The sequence below is a fragment of the Cavia porcellus genome, unplaced genomic scaffold, assembly GCF_034190915.1.
Source record: "Cavia porcellus strain 051 isolate PalLab524CR breed Dunkin Hartley unplaced genomic scaffold, mCavPor4.1 scaffold_10, whole genome shotgun sequence".
In the NCBI taxonomy this organism is placed as follows: Eukaryota; Metazoa; Chordata; class Mammalia; order Rodentia; family Caviidae; genus Cavia; species Cavia porcellus.
The window spans coordinates 26,918,527-26,943,437 of record NW_026947493.1 but is presented as its reverse complement, the minus strand read 5'-3'; the positions used below and the strand labels follow the sequence as shown (position 1 = coordinate 26,943,437).

At 40.9% G+C, this 24,911-nt stretch overlaps 1 protein-coding gene and 1 long non-coding RNA gene across 3 annotated transcripts in view; one reads left to right on the top strand and one right to left on the bottom strand.

Moving 5' to 3' along the window:
• Synpr (synaptoporin) overlaps nucleotides 1-6,347 on the top strand; it is a 292,405-nt gene extending 286,058 nt beyond the window's left edge. For both annotated transcript variants that reach the window (XM_063257144.1, XM_005008287.4), the window contains 2 exons: nucleotides 630-821; nucleotides 4,694-6,347. In XM_063257144.1, coding sequence (XP_063113214.1) covers nucleotides 630-821; nucleotides 4,694-4,951 — 450 coding nt within the window. In that variant the 3' untranslated portion in view covers nucleotides 4,952-6,347. The remainder of the gene's footprint in view (nucleotides 1-629; nucleotides 822-4,693) is intronic.
• LOC134477861 (uncharacterized) overlaps nucleotides 1-24,911 on the bottom strand; it is an 85,400-nt gene that overhangs the window by 24,250 nt on the left and 36,239 nt on the right. The window lies entirely within an intron of this gene.

Below are 24,911 nucleotides of genomic sequence, written 5' to 3'. Positions count from 1 at the left end.
TGTCTAACATGATTACGGTAGCCACAACTTTATCGAAATTTTTTTAATCATAGTAGACACAACACATTGTAGCTACTGCTGTCTTATACTTGATACAGTTCCAGACATAAAATAGATAATGCATAAGCTCATTAAAATAACAACCAGGTGGATGAGTGAACATCGCCAGCTAGGAGTTTTTGTCAATTGCCAATCTCGCTAAACATTTGAAATCACAGCATGCTTGTTAGGAGCTTAGACTAAGCAGTCAGGATGCCACTGCTAATTATCCTTGGAGTCTCAGATAATCTGGACACCTTGTAATGTCTCACTTTATCATCTAAAATAGGATGATAGCAATAACTGTTTATAGGAATTTTGTAGAAACTATTAGATGAGGATTACAAAGTCTTGTCATTATCCCTGGGATATAGTAAACATTTCATAAATATTATTATTGTTGTTAGTATTTCTCTTATGTAATACTATATCACAAAACTTTTATTTGCATTCAACATGTTTCTTTGTGTTATGGGATCATGGAATTCGAAAGGCAAGCCAAGAATTTGCATAGACTAATTAATTTGTTTCTATGCCTCACTTCTGTTTTTTTTTTTTTTTTTTTTCCTGTTTTGTCCTTGTTTCTGCAGGACTTCATTGTGACTGTAGTCTTCTCATTCTTGTGGCTAGTGGGTTCATCTGCTTGGGCAAAAGGGCTGTCTGATGTCAAAGAGGCAACAAACCCCAAGGAAGTCTTTCTATTAATGTCAGCTTGCAAGCAGCCATCCAACAAATGCATGGTGGTCCACAGCCCTGTGATGTCAAGTTTAAACACCTCTGTGGTGAGTACATGACCTCCTAAGTCTTCTTTGCCAGTCAACAAATAAGAAACCTTATAAATTTCTGCCTCCAGATCTAAACCAATCAAAAATGGTGATACTTTACTTTGGATACAAGGTCATCTTTTAGCCTTCAAGGTTTCCCTTGTCAGAATCCACATACTTTAATGTCTCCATTATGGCATTATTAATAAAAACCCAGTATTAGCATCTGCTATTTAGATGCAGTCTAATTAAAACTGTAATCCAGAAGCACATGTAAAGTCTGAATGATAAACTAAAACCTGCTAGGAGTTTAAAGGAGTATTTGATGGTGTAAATATTTCCTGCAAGAAAAATATTATTTAAGCCAACATAATTGGGGGCTGGGGATTTAGCTGAGTGGCATAAGTGCCTGCCTTGCAAGCAGGCAGTCGTGAGTTCGATCCCTGGTACCGATAAAAAGGAAAAAGACAAAAAAAAAAAAGCCAACATAATTAGAATACACTCATTTGATGTAGGAAAAATATACAACCTAGTAGAATAGAAAAGGAGACACAGGGCATAAAAAGCACTTATGGTAGTCATGATAATTTTTTATCTTGTTCATATTTCTGCTTTAGTTGCTTGAAAAGTGTCCTAGTTTCTTCCTCATTACTGGGACAAAATATCTGACACCCACAAATTAGAGGAAAGAGTTATTTTAGCTTACATGTTATACAGGTTTCAATCCATAGTCATCTGGCTCCAAAACAAGGTGGCGTGGCAGAGGGGTGTGACAGAGAGAAACAGCCTATGAGGAGCCGATGGGCCTCTCTTTCACGTTATCCCACCCAGGCTTCAAGCTTATGATTGACTGGAACCACCCACACTCAGGATGGGCCTTCCTGTTATCCACACCCAGAACTGTGCTACACATTCAGAACTGTGCTAAACCAATCACTAAGCTAATTCAGTTATCACACACCTTCATCTGGCCACCTCTGAGAATTTCATACAACCATAACAATAGCTTTAGAAAAGATGCACTGTATTAGTTGAACGAAGTCAGATTTTATCATCAAGTATATGGCTCCTGCAGGAAAAGAGGAAATCTGACTGCTAACAAGCACACTATATTGAATTCTTTATTTAAGAGTAAAAAGTTATGTTATTCCAAAGAAAGAGGCTGTGTCTGTGAGCGATAATGGCAAAAAAAAAACCCACAGCATTTATCAAAGAATAGGAGGTTCAGCAGTGTTTGTTAGGTGAATAACATTCTACAGCAAAACCTGAAAATAATTATCCTCGCTCCAAGGTTAGCCTGTCTTTCTACAGCTTTCTGAACTAAGACGTGGAAAGGCACTTACCAAAGGGGGAGAGGCTGCCACTCAGCTCCTTCTGTAACCCTATGTGTTAAAACCTCACATCACTTTTGCTTATTGTTGGCAACACCTATTAATGGCTACTCTGACGTGTACATTCACATAGGTAGTATTGCTCCTGAAGGTTGTTTATAAACAGTAATAGTGGGAGCAATTATCTAAGTAAAGATGAAATTGTCAAAGTACTTGTGGTTTATGAATCAATCTCCCAATACATTGTGACATCTTGCCTGGTCCTTTTATTTCTACTTCTGGTGTCTTTTAATTATTTTTAGATTACAAAATAGGAATTAAGAAGGCCAAACAATGTGATATGTCTTCTAAAACCAAAAAGAGGAATGGATTGAAACCAAATAATATGAGGTGTGTTGAAGGATGGGCCTAGTAGTGTCAAGGTTATGTGTCTATAGCAGTGAAGAGTCTTCTAGTTCCTCAAAGAAATGCCAATTCAGGCTGACTAAATCAAAAGAATTCTCATATCCTTTAAGTCTGGTTTTTAGAATCCACTTCTGATACCAGTGTCTGCATGCGTTCAAATGTTTGGGTGGCAAATAAGGAAATTGTCTCTAACCTGATCAGGGAAAACATATTCTTTGGAAAGATGTCAAGAGGCTCATAAATGGATGAGACCTAAAGAAAAAAGGAAGGGCAGAATTTAGAGGAAAACCAAGGTTCTAGATATCAGAGACCAAAGAATGGGCTCTTGGAGTGGCCACTAGCAAAGTTTTTCCTAATATTACATGTCTCTGCTCAAGTCACAAAGAAGAAAGGGTTCAAGCCATTTGACTGAAATTTGGTGCTGCAAAGGAAACCAGATTTATGTTATCAAAGTCAGGGAAAACATAAAGTTGTTCTAGAATTACAACTACGTTAGCCTTTAAGTCATATTGAGCTACCATATGCAAAACCTGAAAAGAATTGGAAAAATACTAGAAATGTGCCTCCCCAGGACAGAATCCAGTTGCAGGACCTGAAGGGCTGTCAGGAAATTGAACAATTCCCATCCTCCATCTCTTGTCTCTACCTCTTTCTGTGTCTGTATCTTTCGGTTGAGAATTTCTCAACGTTATTGAGACTAACACATTATTCTGTCTTTCCAGATAGAATTTTATTATTTTCCTGCACACATGGGGGAAGGTAACCACCTTATAGTTTCTAAGTTTATATTGCCTTGGAAAGAACAGCATGGGCTGGACTGACATCGCCCCAGTCCAATTCTAAATGATTGGTAAAGAGAACATCGTTAGCCCGCCTTAGGTCAGGTTTCTCAACAGCTGTACATGGGTTGGGAAATCACGTATTCAGAACAGGGCTCCCAGAACTCACCTGATTGGCAAGGGCAAGGTTTGGAGAAGTCAGACACACACTGTAACAAGTGAGCCGTATCAGTATAGGGGCAGGACATAATAATAATTATGTCTTCTACTTCAGGAACAAATTTACTTCCTTAAAGCACTCAGGGATCTATAATTTTACAGTAACACTAAAAAGTAGGGGCACTGTCCAAATATTACAGATGAGCTGGAAGAACTCTTAACACCACTGAAATCAAACCTTCCTAATGCTGGTGCCTCCCAAAATGGGAAAAGGCACAGCAGTGGAGTTGATCTGCAAGCATTTGAATCCTGGCTCTGCTGTGTGATAATCGCCCTTAGAAAGACTAATTCAGCTCTCTAAAACATCATCATCTGTGACACAGGGATAATCACAGAATAGACCACAAGACTGTTGAGAGGATTCAGTAAGATAAGCCACAAAAAGTATCTAGCAGTCCCCAACATAGGGCACACACTCAGGAAGTGCAAACACTTACCTGTGAGGTGTCACAAAAATGTATTCCTTTTCCTATTACATAGTGTTGAACCCAAAGGGCAGTAGGCAGGAGGGAAAAGTTTCAAACTTCTCAGTTATTATTAAAGGGTCACTGAATATGACCACGTGTTTCTGAATCACTTTCCTTACATCATTACATTAAATGGGTAAGTAGTATCTACATAAAGAAAAAGTAGCCTTATCAATTAATGTAAAATTATTAAATTAAAAGTGCTCATCCCTATGCCACTCTAAGGTAATCTTACACTCCATGAAGAATCTCTCATTTGGGGAGATAATGGGGTATTAGGTAGGGACTCAGGCTATGAAGCCTAACAGTAATGGGCTTGAATCCTGGATTTATTGCAACCACACAATAGTTGGTTGGACCAGACTCAGATTCTGGTCCTGAGCTTGGACCAGACTCAGATTCTTGCTAAGCCTCTGTGTCCACATCTTTAGCATGGCCACAACAATGGTACCATCCACTGATCGGATCGATACATGCCACGCTTTTTGTGCTTTGCCTGAAATGTGGCAAATATTTGACCAAAACTAGATATTCTGAATAAAGTAGTGGTTTTACATGGAGATTGAACAGGCTTCAATACTGAAGTGAAAAGTGAACTGTTTTTGCTGTGAAAGATACTTCTGAAATCGAATTTTCTCTAGGGTCTTTTTGTCCAGTCTACCAACTCATCTGCTCTGGTTCTCCTTTAGGTATTTGGATTCTTGAACTTTATACTCTGGGCTGGAAACATATGGTTTGTTTTCAAGGAGACCGGCTGGCATTCCTCAGGACAGAGATATCTTTCGGACCCAATGGAAAAGCACAGCAGCAGCTATAACCAAGGCGGGTACAACCAAGACAGCTATGGGTCAGGCGGTGGGTACAACCAGCAGGCAAGCCTGGGGCCATCCTCTGAGGAGTTTGGCCAGCAGTCCAGTGGCCCTACCTCCTTTACCAACCAGATTTAACAGGGTAGCATTGGCATTTTTCCAGAGCTCGCCTCACCACCTTCCATCTCAGAGGCAGAACAAATTTTTAAGAGTCTGAATCAATTATTAATGCAGAGAGTGTTGAATGTAAATCACAGCTCTGTGGTCCTCGTAAGAGAGAAAGGCCTGGGTCGTGATGAATGGTACTTAGAAATGAGATGGCATGAGGGAATATATTATTCATCACAGATGGTTAATTGGAGAATGCCTTGTTATATACATACTTTTATGGTCGTTTTGTATGTATGTTGAGATAGTGGAAGTATTTTGTAGCTTAAAGTCTCTAGTATGTTCTATTCATAAGGTAAATTAAATCGCATTGAGTTTTCCTATGCATTTTGATGCAGAAGATGTTTTAACAATTCTTAGAAGACAATTTGGTGTATCACAATTTGCATGTATTTTTGTTTTTTAGTTCCAAGCCCTGTAAGACTGCAAGTCTTTGTTTCAGATAATGACACTTTTTTTAAATTGATGATCGATGCTCATATAATTTAGTGCATGATTAAGCATTTTCTCAAACAACATTTGAATTGTATTTATGAAAATTTTCCAGTTTGCACTGTGAATTTGTTGAACGGATACTTAAAGAAATATACCTATTTGCTACTTTGTACTTTGCAAATTTCTCTCTCTGGCTTTATCCAAGTTCTGAATGCATTGTGACTAAACTTTGGGAGTTTTCTCTATTAGTAGATGATAGGTGTTGTGTATTGTATTTGCCCAATATCTGTTCTATCTACTTAGCTAAACATTTACATTCTTGTACTTTCCATGGTGTTTTGTGGTTATGTCCTGTAGACTATAGATGCTAAGGCCCAATAATTGTCTGTGTCTTCTTAGAATACTTGGGATGCAGATGTAAAATGCTGCTGTGCTGAAATGTTCATCTATAAGGGATATTCTGTAGATCTCCACGGCCAGCAAACATTTCAATCCTATTTATGGTAAAACTAATATGCCCCTTGATCCAATTATTAAAAATTCTCAAGTCACAATTCAGCAGAATTACTAATTCTAATTTAAATATAACCCATAAATTAAAAGTGGCTTCCACGGACCTCTCTGAATTCTAAAGAAGATTCCCATAAAATAGTCCTCAGAATGCATTCATTATCAAGAAAATGCTAATCTTTGCTTTTTCATTTTACTTCAATTGAAACACAGAGTCCAACAGGAAAGGCAGGATGAGCATCTGCATTTCCAGATAAAAGTCATTCTTGATGTGCAAACCTTCTGTGTGATCTGTAATACTGGAAGCATTTTAGCACAAAACAACTTTGTGTCTTAGATGATATCTGTAACCAGTTCCTTGATCTGTTGGATAAATCTGTATTGTGATTTTATTTGAACTAAATAAAGTGATTGCATACAATGCTGGCTGGGCAATGAAGAATTATCACAATGCAGCCTGGCTGACTCTGCCAAGGAAAGAACAATGTCAGATGCAGCATCTCCGATTTCTCCCCAACCTTGCTTTTTGAACCTGGAATGGTTCACTCTGTCATGTCACCATTTCAGCATGGGTCATTTTGCCACAGTGAGACCTCCAATGCACTCAACAAGGGTCAAGTCACTGGGGATACAATACTGATGAGAAGCATCAGACGCTTACTTTTCACGGGGAGAGACAGACATTAAAATAACCAGACTCTGATACGCAGTGTGCTGCAAAGGGAGGCCTGGGATTCTATAAACTATTGGGAAATGTTCAGGAACTTCAGGCTTAACACAGTAAAAAGTTTAATAAGGACAAAGACAGGGAAGAAGAAAGAGTCTCCCAGGCAGAGAGTGGCAGGAGCCAGGAGGGACCTGGGTGGCCTGAGTGTAAGGAGTGAGGAAGATGCGGCTGTTGCTAAGGGCACAGGTGAAATCTGCTTGGAGACCATGATGAGTCTTGTTTTAAGCTAGGGAAGCTAGGGGAAAACATTATGGGATTTTTAAACAAGGGAGGGACACAAAAAGATTAGCATTTTGCAGTGGCTGTGACATAAAGAAGAAAAAAAAAGAAAGACATTCTGGGATAAGGAAATAAGTCATAACCCATGATGTCTCGCAGACTGGGAGTAGGGCGAGTCCCCATTCCCAATTTCCAGGACAGGGCTCTGATCTGATTGCTCCACTCAGCACTGTCCAGGAGGAGAAATGGGCCTTGGCTTCATAAAGCGTCCTGAACACTCCAAAGTGAAGACATTCCCCCCATCAGCAGTGACTTTGACCTCAGCAGGTGGGGGCTCTTGTGTGAGAGAGAGACATGCTTCCACAGTCCTCTGCAGATTCCCAATAGAGAGCTGCAGGAACAGAAGTTTCACTAAACATGGTTTTATTCCTTCAGGATTTATGAAAGGTGCAGACTCTGCACTTTTAAAACAGGAGGAGAAATCAGTACACTAGGTAAGACTAGGTTTATACTTCTGGACCTACTTTGGAAATTTGGCTTCACTGCTCACTGGCTACAATTCAAGCTGTGAGATCAGTCACCCAGGGTTAATGTCCCTGCAACTGCTGTTTACTTGATGTGCTACTTTCTTCCTCCATGTGTCCCCCAAAGCTAAAACACCAGGGGCCCCTTTAACCCCGGGGAAACCTGGGCTTGTAAATAAATGCCTGGGAAGATACTTCTCATTTTTCAGTGGCCCCAGCCCTACCATGGGGATAAGCAATAGTCTCGGCACAAGGGATTGGTATCAGGGTGAACAAAGTAAGCCACATAGAGGAACTCAAACAGCGCCTGGCACCCAGGGGTACTATCCGGATCTGAGCTCCCTTGAAAGCACAGCCAGAGACAAAATCATGGGTGCTAGCAGCTTTGCTTAGGGGTGAGAGCAGGGAGAATGAGATAGGAAAGGAGGGCGCGTTGGTGTTGTTGCTGGTGAAGGCAGGAGGAATTCAGTTCTATCAGAACCTCTAAGTTCATTTTGGAAGGAAATTGGTGATTAGTGAGGAGCAGGAACTGGAGTTTTCACTCTACCCTGCTGTTAGAACTGCCTCAGAGGGTGGTGATATCCCAATGTTTCCGTTTCCGGGTCATACTTTCCAGCAGACTGACCACATTCCTGAGACCTCAAACATTCTCCTCAGGTCCTAGGATCTATCAGGCAGATAGGGACTGAGGAGTCTATCACTCCTTCCTTTTCCTCATTCCTGGGACAGGGAGCTTAAGGAAGGATAAAAGAGGAAATGCCTGCATGAGCGAGGTCCTTGTCAACATGAGCAGCAATGGCCTATCAAATGGTGGCTGGAATTAAAGGCTTGTCAGGGAAGAGCAGCATAGTCTCAAATTCATGTGTTGCGGTGATCTGTGGTCTGGGAGCATTACTCTTACCATTCAGGCTGGAAAACAGGTCTGCAGATAATCCCACCTCATAGGCTAGTGATGTCTGTGGAAAAGCTGGATGAAACACACAGCACACTGTTCAGTGAGTTGGCTCTAGGGAGTTGAAATTAAATGCAGAGGTATAAATCCAGCCTGTGCTTACAGAGCTCAAGAGTTTATAAGAAATTTCTCCAGTGAGCAAAATATAGCCCTTGGCATCTTTGGAGCTTACACTCACAACTGGAGAAATCAAATAACAGACAAGTAAACAAAGCAAATGTAGAAGAATAAATTTTGATTGATGCTACAGAGAATGGAAATAAGGCATAGGGCGTGTAGGAGTGGAGCGGAGTGGTCAGTCAAAGCCTCTCTGAAGTGGCAACTTTTAAGCCAAGACCAGAAGACAGGAAGAATAGGGAGGAACCAAGCCGGGCGTGGTGGCTCACGCCTGTAATCCCAGCACTCGGGAGGGTAAGGCAGGAGGATTGTTGCGAGTTCGAGACGAGCCTGGGCTACAAAGTGAGCTCAAGGCCTGCCCGAACTGCATAGTGAGACTCTGTCTCAAAAAAGACAAAAAAAAAAAAAAAAAAGAATAGGGAGGAACCCATTCTGAGAAGCACAATGAGTGCAAACCAGAACCTAAGGTGGTGACCGCCCAATGTCTCTGAAGGTTGGAAAGAAAACACAGGTGGACCAGGACATCTAAGGTGAGGCCCAGGGGTTTAGGCTGCAGCTGGATTATGAGAGACCTCAGAGGACAGGTACAGGCTAAGTGAAACAGGAAACCAGGGGGTCAAAAGAACAGGGCACTAGCATGGCTCAGCTGTCACTTTGAAAGGATCTGTCTAGCCATTTCCTGGCTCCTGTATTGTCCTCTAGTCAGCACTGAGAGAAACTTAGTGAAAGCTTCCCGAGATTCTAGGTACTATACTTATAACAATCTATAAATGGAAGTGCCAAGAACAGATTAATTCATCAGCTAACTTACTTGCAATTTATTAAATTTCTACTACCATGTGCCAACCTCTGCTCTGGAAGCCAGGGATACAGACTTTGAATAGATTAGATTTGAAGAACACCAACATTATCTGCATGCTTGTTGGGTGAATAGGGTATATGAAGATAAAGAAATAAGATATAGTGAAACAGTGTTAAATGTCAGGACAGAAATCAAACAGGATGGCATGAAGAGGAGCAACAGAGTTGGAGGAGGACTGGCAGAGCATGGGAAGCCAGAGGCCCCAGATGAGGAAGCATGGTCTGAGCCAGTGTGAGACCCCCTGAGCTCGAGCTACAACTCAAGGTCACTAGGTCTCACCCTTGGTGTGGAGCTGTGCTAAATAATCAGAGAGGAACACATACTTGTTTCAATCAAGTTCCTTGTGCTTTCAAAAGTTGCGACTACCTTGATTTCCTGTGACCCTCCCAGCAAAAGGTAGATACCACCATCTCCTTTTGAAATTGAGTGGCTTGGCTTGATTCCCTTACAGGTAGACCCTGAGACAAGAATTCATGTGCAGTGCTGGAGATATAGCTCAGCGGCACAGTGCCTACCTGGCAAGTGCAAGGTCCTGAGTTCGATTCCCAAAGCCAAAAAAAAGAATTCATGTACAAGTTAAAGGTTGGGAAAGCAAACTGAAGAAGTGAGGAAAACTGGCAAACCTTCCATTCCAGAGAAGGAGGTGGCCGTGGCCAGGTGGGGCTAAGGAGTGGTGGCATTTAGCACCACTCCTGTCAGTCGCCAGAGGATGGCTGCTTTGGAGGGGTGACCATGCTCCAGCACTTGCAAACCTCCCAGTGCCAATGTGCTGTGCCAGTGGGAAAAGCTGTACTGAGCATCCCAGCAGCTACCAGCAGGGCATCAGGTAGCATTCACACTGGGCCAAGTTCCGAGAGGACTTGGAGGGACCGCAGACAGCGTCTGCCACACTGAGGGTCACATTGTTAGACTGGTTGGCCAGCTTGATGGCAGGAGAAGGGTGTGAATGTCTGTCATTTGCCTTTTATCTGTCAGACAGATTTTTCTCCTTTAATTCCCTGGCCCACCCAAAGTATGCATACTACTTTTATCCAATACGCCATGTGATTCTACCTACACGTCCAAAGGTATAATTTTGATAATATCTATAAAGTAATAACTTTTACCTATTTTAATTATTTAGGCAGACAGTGAACTATATAAGCACTTTGCACTTAGCCATATTAACACATGCTAGAAATACTAGTATTATTCCTATACAACAGGTTAGAAACTCCAAATTGATAAAATTGGATAATGATGAAATCCTTCTGTCTACCTTGGCCAATACAGTAATTTTTAATTGCTTCTATCCACTGAGTACCTAGCTAATCTACACAGAGAACAAAGTTACACACTCTGCATCTGTTTTCATATTTAATATTTCAAAGATGTGGAAGATAAAATACTTATACCCATTTAACATGCAAGAAAACTGAGATACATGAGACTAGATGCAAGTGACCACTTAAGGTCACTGAGATGAGAGAGGGAAGATCTACCACAAGCAGAAATCCAGGTACCTGTGCACCCAAAACTCCCAGTTGTAAAGTAGCTTTATAAATCACGACAGTGCTATCTTTTAAGCCCAGTATGTTTTGCCAGGCCAACAAGGGTACAACTAACAGATCCAGACCACTGTTAAAGGTCTGGTTGAACTAACAATGATTTCATGACATGCTGGATGGAGCCCAAGCTTTGCTGGGCTTCAGAGCTTAGCAGAATTATTTCAGCAACTGTCAGCAGCCACCACTTCCATGCAGGGCCCTGGGTCCTCCAATTACACCTGGAGACTTACCTCTGTGAATAATATGTAGTGGATGCAGATGGGCCAGCATAATCACAGCGCAAACCTTGTATTTCTGGAAGTCTTGTATTTCTCTGAAAATATCTGAACTCTAATTGAGAATTTCCTTTCAACAGACAGGCTCCACTATCTGTGCCCTGGTTTATTGAACAAAGCACTTGAAGGCAGTCATAATAAACCTAAGAGGTTTCCTGGTGATGGAGAAGGAGTTTACCTTTGAGCCTCTTCTATTCTATTCCTGTATTGATTGCTTGACCTCCTGTAGCTTGAGGGGATCTAATTGGCTTACACTGTGAGCTACACTCACTGGCTCATCTGAGGTTAAATTCATATCTCTCTTTGCTTGAAACGATCTCAGGTGACATTGTAACTGGCACTGCAAAATGGAACTTTAAAAGTTAGTTATTTTTCTTGTAGAGATAAGCAACTTCTCCAGACTCTTCCATGTGAGCACACAACACCCACTCCTCTACTTAAGCCCCCCAAAAGTGACAGATATGTACATGCTAGCCCCAGGAAGCTAGAAGCTGGTTTCCATTCCAAAAGACAGTCAATCACGGGAAGGGAGATAAAAGTGACTAAAAGTCATAAAGCAAGTGTAGAGATCTACCCCTCTTTTTTGTGCCCTTGAGACCCCTCTGCTCCTTATTATAGAAGACCCGGGCCCACCTCCACTCAGTAAAATGGTGATTTGAGGCAAATGAGCCCCTCTTCCCCAGAGCTAGCTTTGAATGAATCCTTTTTCCTTTTTACCAAAATAATTGGCCTCTTTTGATTTGATCAGCAGCAAACAAACAAACCTGAGCAAATAAATTGAGTAGCCAGTAATGTGTACCAGTTTTCCTGTCACTTTGATGATCACGAGAAAGTGAAACCTGAAGAACTTCTACATATTAAATACTCTCTTTGCGGGAGCTAACATTTCTCCTAGATATTTACTTTCTCCTCAGGTTTCTTCATACAATCAAATCTACTCTGATTGATTGCTACAGTTGAATTACTTCCCAAACTTGGTAAATGTAAGTGACAAATTGGGCCAAGTATTACTGTCCTTCTCCCAAGTTCTTCATTCATCTTGCTGTCCTGGAGCTTGTACACCTTCTATTAAAGGGTCACAGCTTGCAATGATTTTTGCACCTGCAGAGCTTAGCAGCGGGCACCATAGACACTTGGAAGGAGACTTCACAGAGACAATTGCCACAGATGAAACCTGGGGTCCGGTCTGTCTCAGGAGATGAGTGCTCTGCTGTATCTTTAAACACTTGGTACTTCCTGCGGTGTCCAAACTTTTGGCTTGCCCAAGGCACACCTAGTGAAGAAAAGCTATCCTGGGCCACATGTATAATATATATTAATGTATATAAGTAATAAAAGTTCCTACTTTTATATTTTTAGTTATCAAATTCTTAATAATTAAATCAGAAAGCTTACATATTTGTTTAATAATAAATGCTTGTCTTCACACACACACACACACACACACACACACACACACACACCTAGTTAGCTGTTTACTCATCCATGGAATAAGAGCACATAAACTCTAGTACACACACTTCTGCTTGGCACAGCAGTGGGTGGTGGCACAGGACGCAGAGGTAGCACTGCACCTGGCCTTCCTGTGCCTATGCAATCTGACAGACCAAGTCCTGAAAGACAGTGCTAAAAAAAAAAAAAATGTCACACAATAAGACCTGCAAAATTCAGCACCCTAGGAGCCCAGCCTGAGCAGTTTAGATACTTAACAAGATGCTATCTCAAAATTCAAGCAATAAAAAAGGACTGGGCATGCAGCTCAGTGCAAAGATCAAATTCCAGTTTGGGGGATGGGAGAGGAATCACATAATAGCATTAAAAGTTTACATCTTACTTCATTTGTAATGTCCACGTCTGCATGCAGACTATGGGATGTGGGTCACACACACATATGCCTCATGATGTAATGGATTATATAAATTTCTAGCAGCAGGATGTAAACATCAGTTTGCAATCAGATTGACTGCCAGCCCTCTCTACCTGTGCTTGTTTACACAGACTTCTGAGAAAATTACTTGATTTACTAGCTTAACACAGATTTATTAGATGACGGTTCTGCAGGACAAAAGTCCAATGTAGGGCTCCAGGAGAATCCATTCCTCATCATTTCCAGCTTTCAGATGCCCATATATTTTTTGGCTCCTGACCTCTTCTTTCCCCCATCTCCAAAGCCAGAGAGAACAGATCAAGTTGTTCTCACATAGCGTCACACTAACCTTGGTCCACCTCTGTCCTCCACTTTTAAAAACATCTATAATCATAATGGGCCCACAAGGGTCATGCAGAGTAATTTCTCAATTTTAAGGTGAACTGATCAGCAACTTTATTTCCATCAGCAGCATTAGCTCCCTTTTGGTACTTAATCTAGCTTATTCTCTATGTTCCAGAAATTATAACATGGGCATCTTCAGCCACTCTACTGCATCCTAGCCTGTATGTAAGAGGTAAAGTGATGCAATTTAGTACATTTCTTCGCAGATTTACTTAAAGGGCTCAGTGGCTGGTAATGACCAAAACTAATAATCATTGTTCGGAACATTAATATTAACTTCATGTTGGGAATAGACCAATGTTCATTCCATTGGTCTTCAGGTCCTGATGAAGTCTCTAATGAATGAGAATTCACCCTTTGCAGATAGGGATGTTGGGTGTCATACACTTACTTCATCCACCAAGATAAGCAGGACCTGGTTGCATGTTTCTACAGAGCAATGAGAGTGATTATATATACACCTAAAAATTACATTAAATCTTCATTTGTTACCTGCCCTTTCTCTCTCACACTTGAATATCATCTCCAGAAAGGGCTGTGAATTTACTCACTGGGTTGTGTGACCTGTGTTTCCTGTACCTGGAACTGTGCCAGGACTCTATGAGATACTCAGATGCTTCCCAAATAATTGCATTAAGCAAACCATTATATTATGGGCTGCTCATAAAAAAAAGAACAGTAGTTTCATGGAGGTGATACATTGACTAGCTAGAAAAGAAAGCATCTTCAGTCTCTTTGGAGAGTTTCTATCTATGTCTAAATAGCTCCATGTGCATCTCCGGGCAGTCTTCCTGCACAGAGAGCCTGCTAGCCACACCCTCACTGACTCACTTTTAGAAGGTTCTTTTGTGCTACCCTAGGTGGGGCTCAGAAAATAATACCCCAGACCCCAAACGGTGCTGCTGTGGACTTCAACTTATGAGTGCCTTGGGCAAGTAAATACTAAGATGATGTTCTAAAGCTCCCTCATCTACCCAAAAGACAGCTAAGGCAAAGAGCAATATAGTTGCCTTCACATCTTCCTACCGATATTTCCTTAACTGAGAGTGTTTAAGGTCATATCACAGAGCAGGAAATTTAAAATCAAACAACACACTTACAGCTCAGCTCGAGAGAACTTTGCCCAGGCCATTGTCTGCTCTCCAGGCGCAGTGCCTATTCTAGAAACCATTCACCACCACTCTAAAATTGTCTGTCACTTATACTCCCAGATACTTTGGAGGCTGAGGCAAGAGGATTACTTGATCCCACAAACGCAAAACCACTCTGGGCAATATAGTAGACTCTGTCTCAAAAACAAATGAATGAAAATATAAATTTCCTAGAGTTTTCCTGCTTCCCTCTCTTTTATGAAAAAGATATTTAAGCCTCAACCATATAGCCTCTCCTTGATATTATACTTTGCATGGCTACCAGGCACATATGCCGGTAAAAAACTCACAGCCTTAAGTTAAGAGAGGAAGAATTTATTTCAGCTCACAGTTTAAAGAGGTTTCAGTCCATAGTTGGTTGGCTCCAAGGCAGGGTGGCACAGCACAGACACACCACAGAGGAGAAACAGTCCATGATGTGGCAAGCAAAAGGCAGCAAGCAGCAAGCAGCAGCAGAAGCAGAAACAGCAGCAGCTAGTCTCCCTTTTCCTTTCATCTCATTCAGGCTACAAATCTTTTGACTAGTGCCATCCACATCCAGGTAGGGCCTTCCCATTATCCACACCCAGAACTATGCTAAACCAATCAGCAAACTAATTTAGTATCACACATCCTTAATCTCAGTATCACATACCATAGACCCAGCCAGCTCCAAAGAACACCAACTATGAGTGCATGAGACTCTGAGGGACATCTAGACAGAAGTCATAACAGACACTATTTTCTATTTTGCTCAAGTCTGTCTTATTCCATTGCACGTCCTGTGTTTTCTAATGCTGGTCTCCACTGCATTGATTTGGATGCATGAAGAGCCACTCATTAGTGATTTGGATCTTGATTTAGTAATTTGGCAGAGAAGAGAAAAGCTGGAACCTAAAAAGATTACCATGATTACCAGACCTTACCATGGTCTTACGGGTTCTCTCTGCCATCACTTGCTTTTACCCAGAGACAGACTGTTGGTCCCACCAGTGTTTATTTGGCAAAGAAGAGGAGTAGAAGAAAGGAGAGAAGGAGGAGGAAGAGGAAGAAAAATAAATGGATTCTGAGTTTCACTGTAATAACCTCAGAGAGTATTTTCAGATTCCAAGGGAAAGAAGACAGGCTAGCTCTATTCTAGCAAAGGGTTAAATGGCTTCTTATTATGGCTACTTCCATGTTCCAATTGGTAGTTGTTGTTAGGAGACACAGAATCCTTAATGGAAGAAGAGGCTGCTGGTTGAATCACTGAAACCATAGGTAAGCAGATGATGACCTTGTGCTGCTGAACTACCACCAACCCAGACACATGCAGGCACAGCCCACTCTTCAGGAGCCTCACCCTTGTTCGCAGGACAGTGGTTTTGCCAGCTGAACCTGAAGTCCCTTCTTTATTTTCTCATTTTTTATAAAAGCTAGTACAATCTGAGATCTCTCACTGCTGATCCTCCCCAATTGTACCCTTAGAGGTATCAACAGTTCTCAGTTTCTTATAGGTCCTTCCAGAGGTGGTCCCTGAAGACAGATGTACATACACAAGGTGTGATCCAAAGATATGGGGAATGTCTGAAGTTTTAAAAACAGTTTAACTGTAAAAGACACATTACCATTAATTCTATCAGATTATCCTCCCTTGCTCCAAACACATCTATCCTACTTTTCCTGCCACTTTCTGAAACTGTTCTGGAAGTCCTCTTTCATGAGCATCTTTAGTTGTGTTTTCATGGCTGCCTCAGTGTTTGGAGTTGGTTCAAAATATTTCCCTTCCATGGCCATTTTTACATTAAGAGCCAGTATCCACTGAATAAAGTGGATGAGAACACACTGTAATGTTTTTATGATGCTGTCTCCATTGGATGGCACTTGGCAGTAGTTGTCATTTCATTTTTTTAAATCAATATTTGTAAAGACACTCATGAAAGAGGATTTCCAGGACTGCTTCAGAAAGTTGCAAGAATGATGGGATAAGAGTGTTTGAAGTGAGAGAAAGCATTTTGAGGAAGACTGAATGTACTAAGTCTTTTACTGTAATAAACTTTTAAAAGTTAAACATTCACTGCATTTTTTTACTACCATTTGTATATTTCATGAGTTTTCAGTTGAGGGTGACATGGTCCCAAAAGGATGTCCTATGTGTAAGAAAGCAGGAAAATCTTATTCTACCTGTAATGCAGTATCCAAATACTTGTGCTGTTTGCCTATGATGCTAAAATTTTCTTGGGAGAGCATTAGGAAAACGAAGCCAAAAAAGTTCCCATAAATGGTGTTAATGAGGGTAATAACAGCTACCTCATGAAGAAGCTGTCAATGTGAAGTTAATGCTTGTACAGCACTTCTAATAATCTGTGGCACATACAGTTACTTAATAGGTGCTCACCGCATATTTCACTTAATTAGATCACATATCTTAGAGATATTTCTTTAATAGTTACATGGTGTCCCCTTCAGATGACATACCATGGTCAAACCAAGGTTCCAATGATTGTATCCCACAAGCCAAACCCAATCAATAATGCATTTTTCCCAACAAACTTTTAATAGACCTGGCAAGGTCTATTTTTAAAAATTTATTAGAGTCTGAGTTGGAGAGGAAACTGTGGACCTTGAGTTAAAGTGGAGCTTCCCAGTTCCCTGGCGTCTTTCAAACATGTACTAACTAGGAAGAAAGACCTCATTAACCTCTGTTAGTGTAAAAAGCTTATTGTGCAGTGTGGGGAATCCTAAGCAGAGGGAGATATACCCTGCCAACCCAGGAATGAACTAAGCTGAGAGCAATCGGAAATGCAATTCCAGTGCTACGATTGGAACAGCTGAAGTCTCGGTGCTGCCGCTAGAACCCGCGGCTTGAATACCCTGCCACTGCTGCACCTTAATCAGCACAGCCAGGATAGAGATGTGAATGCTCTGAGAGCAGAAATCGGTGAACCGAATTGAGAGCAGAGCTGGCGGGGAACCCTGCATCAACCTGAGGTCAGTGGGGGGTACAAGGACCCTTCCATAGACAAGGAGGCTCCAACAGAGGACATTCTGGGACCAGGTAGACTAGCCGCAACAAGGGGCTGCAGTGACTTCAGTCACATATTCCCCTCTCAAGCAGGATTGGTGGAGAGTGCTTGACATGGGTGATGCCACAGACTGAGGCCCAACAGGCTAGCCCAAACCAGGTCCCTGCACCTGGCAGTGCACCCTAACACAGTGAAGCCTTCAGTAGGTTGACCTGGAGGGGTGGACTCATCATAGGCTGCCTGGGTCTCTACCTCCTAGTATACTGCAGTGGGCAGGACCACCTAGTCAGTGCACCTCAGATAAACGAAAACTGACAAAGAAAGAAACTGGGCCATAGCCAGGGATTTAGCTTAGTGGCATAAACACTTGCCTTGCAAGTGCATGGTCATGAATTTGATCCCTGGTACCAAAAATAAATTAATTAATTAATTAAATTAAACTCTCTTGTTTAAAAAAAAAGAAAGAAACTAGGCCTCCTACCTATGTTTGTATGGAAGGAACAAAAAATATGAGAAGAGGAGGCAATAAGAAAGGATCCTCGTTCCCCAATCCTGAGAACACTGATCCAGGAAAGGTAAATGCAAAGGAGAATGAGGACAGAAAACATGCAATATCAGGCATGGCACCAGTGGACATAAAGAGATATCTTCAGGACCTCATAGACTAGTTCAAAAGTGAAGTATTTAACCAAGTAAAGCAAGATATAAGTAGAATAGTTAAAGAAATCCTAAGTACCTCCCAAGAAAAAACAGATGGTAGAATGGAAGAACAAAAAAAGGGGAGAATTGTTTGATGGAGAAAATAGAGAAAACATAGAATACATGAAGCAGGTTCAAAGAGATTACCAGAAAACTAAAAACTCTATTGAAAGCTAGCACAACAGCTTGAAAGAAACTAAGGATAGATTATCTGAACTGGAGGACAGATTTGTAATGTGGGAACATGAAAGGGAAAACTTCTTAAAAATAACAAGGAAATAAGCAGTAACAATACAAAGGCTAGAAGATGACAAGAGAATCTATAACTTAAGAATAAAGACTGTGAGAGAAGAAGCAGAGTAACAAACAAAGGAACTGCAAAGGCTATTCACAGAAATAATAAAGGCAAACTTCCCAAACATAGGAAAAGGGAAAGATGCTCAGATGTATGAGGCATACAAAACTCTAGCCACCTACAATCAAAACAGAACTACACCCAGGCATATAATAATCAAGATTCCAGGAATCCAATATAAGAACCAAATATTAAAAGCTGTCAGAGACAAGAAACAGATCACTTACAAGGGAGCACCCATCAGAGTTAGAGCAGACTTCTTGGCACAAACCATCAAATCTCGAAGAGCATGGGGCGAAATAATCCGAGCCTTGAAAGACAATAACCTCCAGCCAAGATTGATATATCCTGTAAATTGTCACTAGAAATTAGTGGAGAAACAAGGTTCTTCCAAGGTAAAGAAGAACTGGGGGAATTCACAACCACCAATCTAACTCTACAAAGAATACTGCAGGACATTCTAAAGAGAGAAAAAAGTACCAGGATTCCAGAAACAATGGCAGAGAGGTCACAATGAATGGATCAGAAAGCGAAATGAAAAAGACAGACAACTAATGGCAGAAAAAGAGCACAACAGAAATGAGGCAAAGAAAGTTGGATATAATTTCTAGTATAGATGGCCTAAATACACTAACTTAAGGGAAAAAAGAGAGAATCGCAGACAGAGTGGATCAAGAGGTAGGGTCCACCGAGAGACTCTTTATAGGAAATATAATTAGCCTGAAGAACATTATATAGACCAAAATCAAATATGAGAAAATAGAACTCGATATGATATGGAACCAGAGAGTAATAGGGGTACTGTGCCAGTATTTATGGATAGGTTGAACAGACAGGCTTTAATAAATGAAGAAATATAACTAGAAATCCAGCCCAGGAGTGAGAAAGTTCAGAAATACTTAGGTAAATAGCAAGTTGCCCCTGCTAATATAAAACCATGAGTGATGGGGAGACCCGAAAATAAACAGTTCATTCTGGGGGAGTAAAGGGGAGGAATAGTCTTCAAAAAAAAAAAAAAAAAACCCGGCAGAAGATATAGCTAATAGTGTATCAGGAATTAAAACCCTTACTACTCGCACCACTCTGTTTGGTTGGAACTTGTTCCATCCTAGTTTGTACACAAGCACTGGATCTGAGGGCACAGACAGCAGTCCCGAAGATATCAGGACATAACACAGTGGCCATCTTTAATTTCTTATGAACTCAATCAGGATCCCTGTATGACTTATACTGTTGTATCATGACTGATCTTAGTTAAATCTGACTTGTTTGATTGCTGCTTATTATTGACAGATTTTATTCAAAACTGTTAGGTTGCTGGTATCAAGTTGAGGAGTATAGACAACTATACTGAAAATGACAATGATTCACCATGATATCCATTCTGATTTGATTGCTATCTGTTTTGGTAGCTCTACACTATCTACAAAGTGTATTTCTGTTAATTCTGCTATGTATTGATATGTTCAATTATACTTTATCTGATGATACAGCCAATTCTGTTGATGATAACAAGAAACAGCACAGTGACCATGGCAGAACTCCTTATACAGCAGTTTTATATGTCTTTTTAGTTTTATGTGTCTATAGGAAAATGTTTAGTTCTGTCTTGCTTTGTTCTGTTTCTCTCTCTAATATAGAAAGGATAGAAATACATGTTAAGACTCATGCTTGCATAAAACCTATAAACAGTTTATGAAAACTGATCTTATGACACAAGATGAAGTGAACAAATACTTTGAAGGAAAGAAAGGGGAACTGCAGGACGCAGTGCTGATTCTGGAGTGTTATGATGTGAAATCCAGCAATATTATTAATCTTTGTTCTGAAGGATTTTAATCTAATAAGTTTTGTTAGGTCTCAACATAAATGAAGATATGGATAAATGCATACATGTCTAGTGTATAGGATTGATACTCATATTACTTAGTTTTTGTTGGATAGTTGAACAGAACTGTTTGAAGTCTCCCTGGTTGAATTCCCATTTATATGTTCCACTTTTGTATCTTGAATAATTATTTGTGGGGGGACAATATATATACATCAACTAGTGATTTATTACTGTTTATTTCTTTTCTTTGAAAGTATGTACTATTTCTGCCCGTATTCTATTCTGTTTTATCTTTCTTTAAATAATAAAAAAATTTTATTAGAAAAGAGCCATGGCCATTTTTTCATCCATTGTCAATGGCTATTTTTTCACTAAATAGCAGAGACTGTCTAGCTCACAAAGCCTAAAGTATTTATTGCTGAGTCCTTTGTATAAAAAGTTTGCTGACCCCTCATTTAGTAATCTTCCATTAAAAGGCACATAGACTATTAAATTACTGTTCTGTTACAACAAATATCATAGCACTGAATATTCTTGACATATTAGTGAACATATCTAAAAGAGAAATCCCAGGAAAGGTTTTTTTAGGTTAAAAGAACTCTGCAGTCTCACTTTGACAGATGATGCTAGTTCATTCTGTTATGAACTGAACTGTGTTCCCTCAAAATTCATATATCACACTCCTAACCCCAAAATGAAATTGGTCCCATAAGGAGGTAGTTTGGATTAAAGGAAGACATAAAGTTGGGTGCTAAACTGGTGGGATTATTAAGCATTTTACAATCAGTAGATGAATGCTGTGTCTCTCTTCATTCTTGGAGACTTTTGGAGAGAACATTAACCCTATTCATTGGTATAAACTTACGAGTAGAAAAGAACGGCCTCCAAGCTGGTTATAAATGAATTTGCTCTGTCCAACTGACTATGAATTCTGGAGCAAGAAACCATTCAAGTGATCCTGCTAAGGACTGACAAAGGAACATGAAATCTAATCCTTCAAGTGTTAACAAACATTCCCACTGACAGTGAAGTTAATGTTCAATATCTGTATCTTCCACTATGGTAGCCACCAGCTACCTGTGGCTATGCAACACCTAAAATATGACAAGTAGAATTAAGAAAATTAATTTTTAATTCTAGCTACATTTAGTTCATTTGAGGGGAAACGTAAATAGCCCCATTGGGCTCCTGGGTAACGTACTGGGCAGTGTGGCTCTAATGGATCAACCTGGCACATGTGCTCATTCTCTAGAGAGAACTGCTGAGTTGCACAGTAGGTATTCACTCAATGCCCAGGGTGCTGAACTGCTACTATCCTCCAGAACCCCTTGAAGTGTTAGCCAGTAACCTGTTGGTTTAGTTCACTGACTCTAAACAAGCTATCACTACCTACGCACTGTTAAGGTGTAGTAGCACAGAATAGTGACAAAGTTTTTACCAACAGAACAGAGGACACCCATCACCAGCCCACCCCCATACACAAGTGTGCTGCATTTGGTACGCGGTGTTTAAAATTATTTTGAAGTAAGGGTTGACACTTAAAATTCAAGCCCTTCCTGAGAAGCACAAGGACCGGAGTTTGATTCCCAATACAAAAATAATCCGAATGCTTTTACATTTCAGAACTCCTTAGAAAATTCAGAGGTCCTGACAGTAGTGGGCTGGGCTGTTGATGCCTCTGGTTTTATCAGAGACTTGTACACCTAGCTTGACTATTACAGTCACCCTCTATCAAGATCTTTTCAGAGTCTTCACTCAGGCATCTAAGGTGAATTCCTCCCAAAAGTAATATTCTAAATTACACACTCGAAAAAAAATATCTGAGTGCATGAAGCAAGGGGAATTCTTGCTGATCAGTAGTGTCAATGATACTCTCGTGGAGGTAACTGAGATATCAGTTCATCTTTATTTGGGTGTTATTTTTAGTGGCTCTGTGTTCCTGAAACCTACAAAGGGCTTGGCCACTTAAAATTGGTAGTGGGATTTGCTTGGAGGACAAGCTGTGTAACAATTTATCATTGTGACAGGTGCTGAGGAATTCACGAAAATTTCTCGATGCTCTTCTTTCCAGAGTCATATATCTGAAGGACATATATTTTGTTAGGGAAATTAGAATGCCCCAAATAAATTTTTCAGTATATTAACATCTCTGTTGAACTTAAGATTGGATATTTCTTTTTACAACTTGATTATTTTTATTTTTACCAGCCCAATTTCAAATATGCCAAGAAGAAGACACATTGCCAGCTGTTTCTGAGTTTCAAAAGGACAATTTCATCAAAACTGTTTTTTAAAAAACCCTGTACACACACACACACGCCCACGCACGATAGTTAAGATAATTATACTGCTGATTTCTGTTAGTTTATTGAAAAGAACAGTGTGTGCTTATTTTGTTTGATCAATTTTGTATACCTTTGTATTGTAACCTGAGCAACTACTTTGAAGATAACAATATACAACATATTAACCATTATTAATTTATTATCTTGTTTTGAAATTCTGTATCACTGCTTTTATTTTTTTTCTCTTCGAAATAAAAAAATTTTAAATTAAAAAAAATCTTATATTCCCACTATGGTGACATTGTGGTCTGAAACAGTGAAACAAAAATCTCCTCAAAGACGTAGATCTGGTTGATATCCTAGGAATCAAATTTCTCCACGTTAAATCATATTCTCTTCAACATAGAAGCACTGATCAAAATTTATACTATATCGTATTTTATTCTTCAGTGCATATTGAGCTCAAACTCTGACATGAGAAAGAAAAATCTACCGGACTTGAAAACTCACATTGCTAGAAACATAAACCGAGGGGAAAAAAGAGATCTGAGTGGGGGCAGAGAAGCCTGTTCCCGAGGCAGGGGCAGAAATGTATTCAAATAGCTGTGTGGCAGGGGAAGACTAATGACCAGGTCCACCGGCCGAGGGGACAGCGGAGGGCAAGGGCTGCCAAGGGCAAGGGCTCAGAACACTCCCTGTCCATGTTGCAGGAGAGCACCTGAAGCGGCTGTACTCTTCAGGAGTGAGGGAGGGAAGCACTGCCTCTGCGAGGTCCTTCCACAGAGAAGGAGGAAGGAAACCGCCGTCTCCTTTGGGGACCTGGTTTTACAGTTGTGGATTTGTGCCTGCGTTTATTATGGGCCCTGTATCCTGAAGAATGAAGACCATCCTGGTTCTGTATGAAAATCATGCATGGAATGTTCTTGAGGGAGAAAAATTCAAACTTCATAATTAATTAGGACTAAAGTAATGGTGACTGCAGTAAAAATAGAACTGGCTGGGGGACACAAAAGGAAGGTTAAGTTTACTCTACCTACGTCTTTACATGTTTGGTTTTTAAAGTACATATACGTGTCATTTATACAGAAAATAAATTCAGATTTTGAATGTATTCAGTTACAACCCCTTCGGATGACTTTGAAATCCCGCCCCTTCTTACATGAGCTGCCACCTCCAGGAAGGTCACCTGAGCAGTTCCTTGGCAAGGTGAACACTTCCTCTGGGTTTCCTGGCCAAGCCTCTTCCCACTGAGCAGAGCATTCTCACCTGATTCTTTCAGACCATAGGCACTAAAATCCTAAATCTGGAAAGCATGGATTAACCAAAGAGGCTCTGGTCCCTCTTCCCGAGCAGTGACTGACAGGAGAAAAACCTACATTTTACTACATTTTCTGTGTTAATTAACAGGACAACTGCTCTGATTCCGAATAGATGGGTGTGCTGGCTGTGTCTCTGCAATTACAGGGCATGTTTTATTCATGAGTGAGGCCCTGAGCACTCCTGAGAGCCTCGTGAGCAGCATCAGCAGGTCTGCTCAGAGACAGGCACTCCTGTGAAACTGAAGGACCTTGCCATCACCCCACCCTGTTATATTATCGTAGGGTAATAAAGCCTATGCCGGTGACCATCTTTACCCAGAAACCTAATTTCCACCGGATCAGACAGGCATTAAAATGCTCCAGGCCACCTGCTGGCAGCATCAGTCTGAGGGCTGATGACAAACCCATATCTTTCCAGGTGGCTTTGCGAAGACCCAGTCAGCAAGAAGAAAGGGCCAGGCAAGTGGCCCCCCTGGATTATGATGGTAAGCTTGGCCCAGTGCCTGCTAGCTTGGGTAACAAATCCCAAAGAAGTAGACAAGCCACCAAGCAAGAGATGTCACATAAAACATGTACCATGGGAGGAGCCAATCTGCCATGCAGCATTTCCATGGAGTCTGGCTCTTGACTCAGCTGTGAGTGGGCTGGCTGAACTGCACAAGGCCTAGTCATAGAGGCCATCTGTCCCCATGCAGACCCATGGACAGCAGCAGCAGGGACAATGCAGAAGGGGGTCAGCAGGGCAGGTTGTGAGGGACAGAGTGAGGACTAGCCAGATAGGTCCCATACTCAGACACAGAGGCAGAAACAGAAGGACACAGAGATCGGTAGATCAACACGGACTGTCCCACTGAGACCGAGGAACA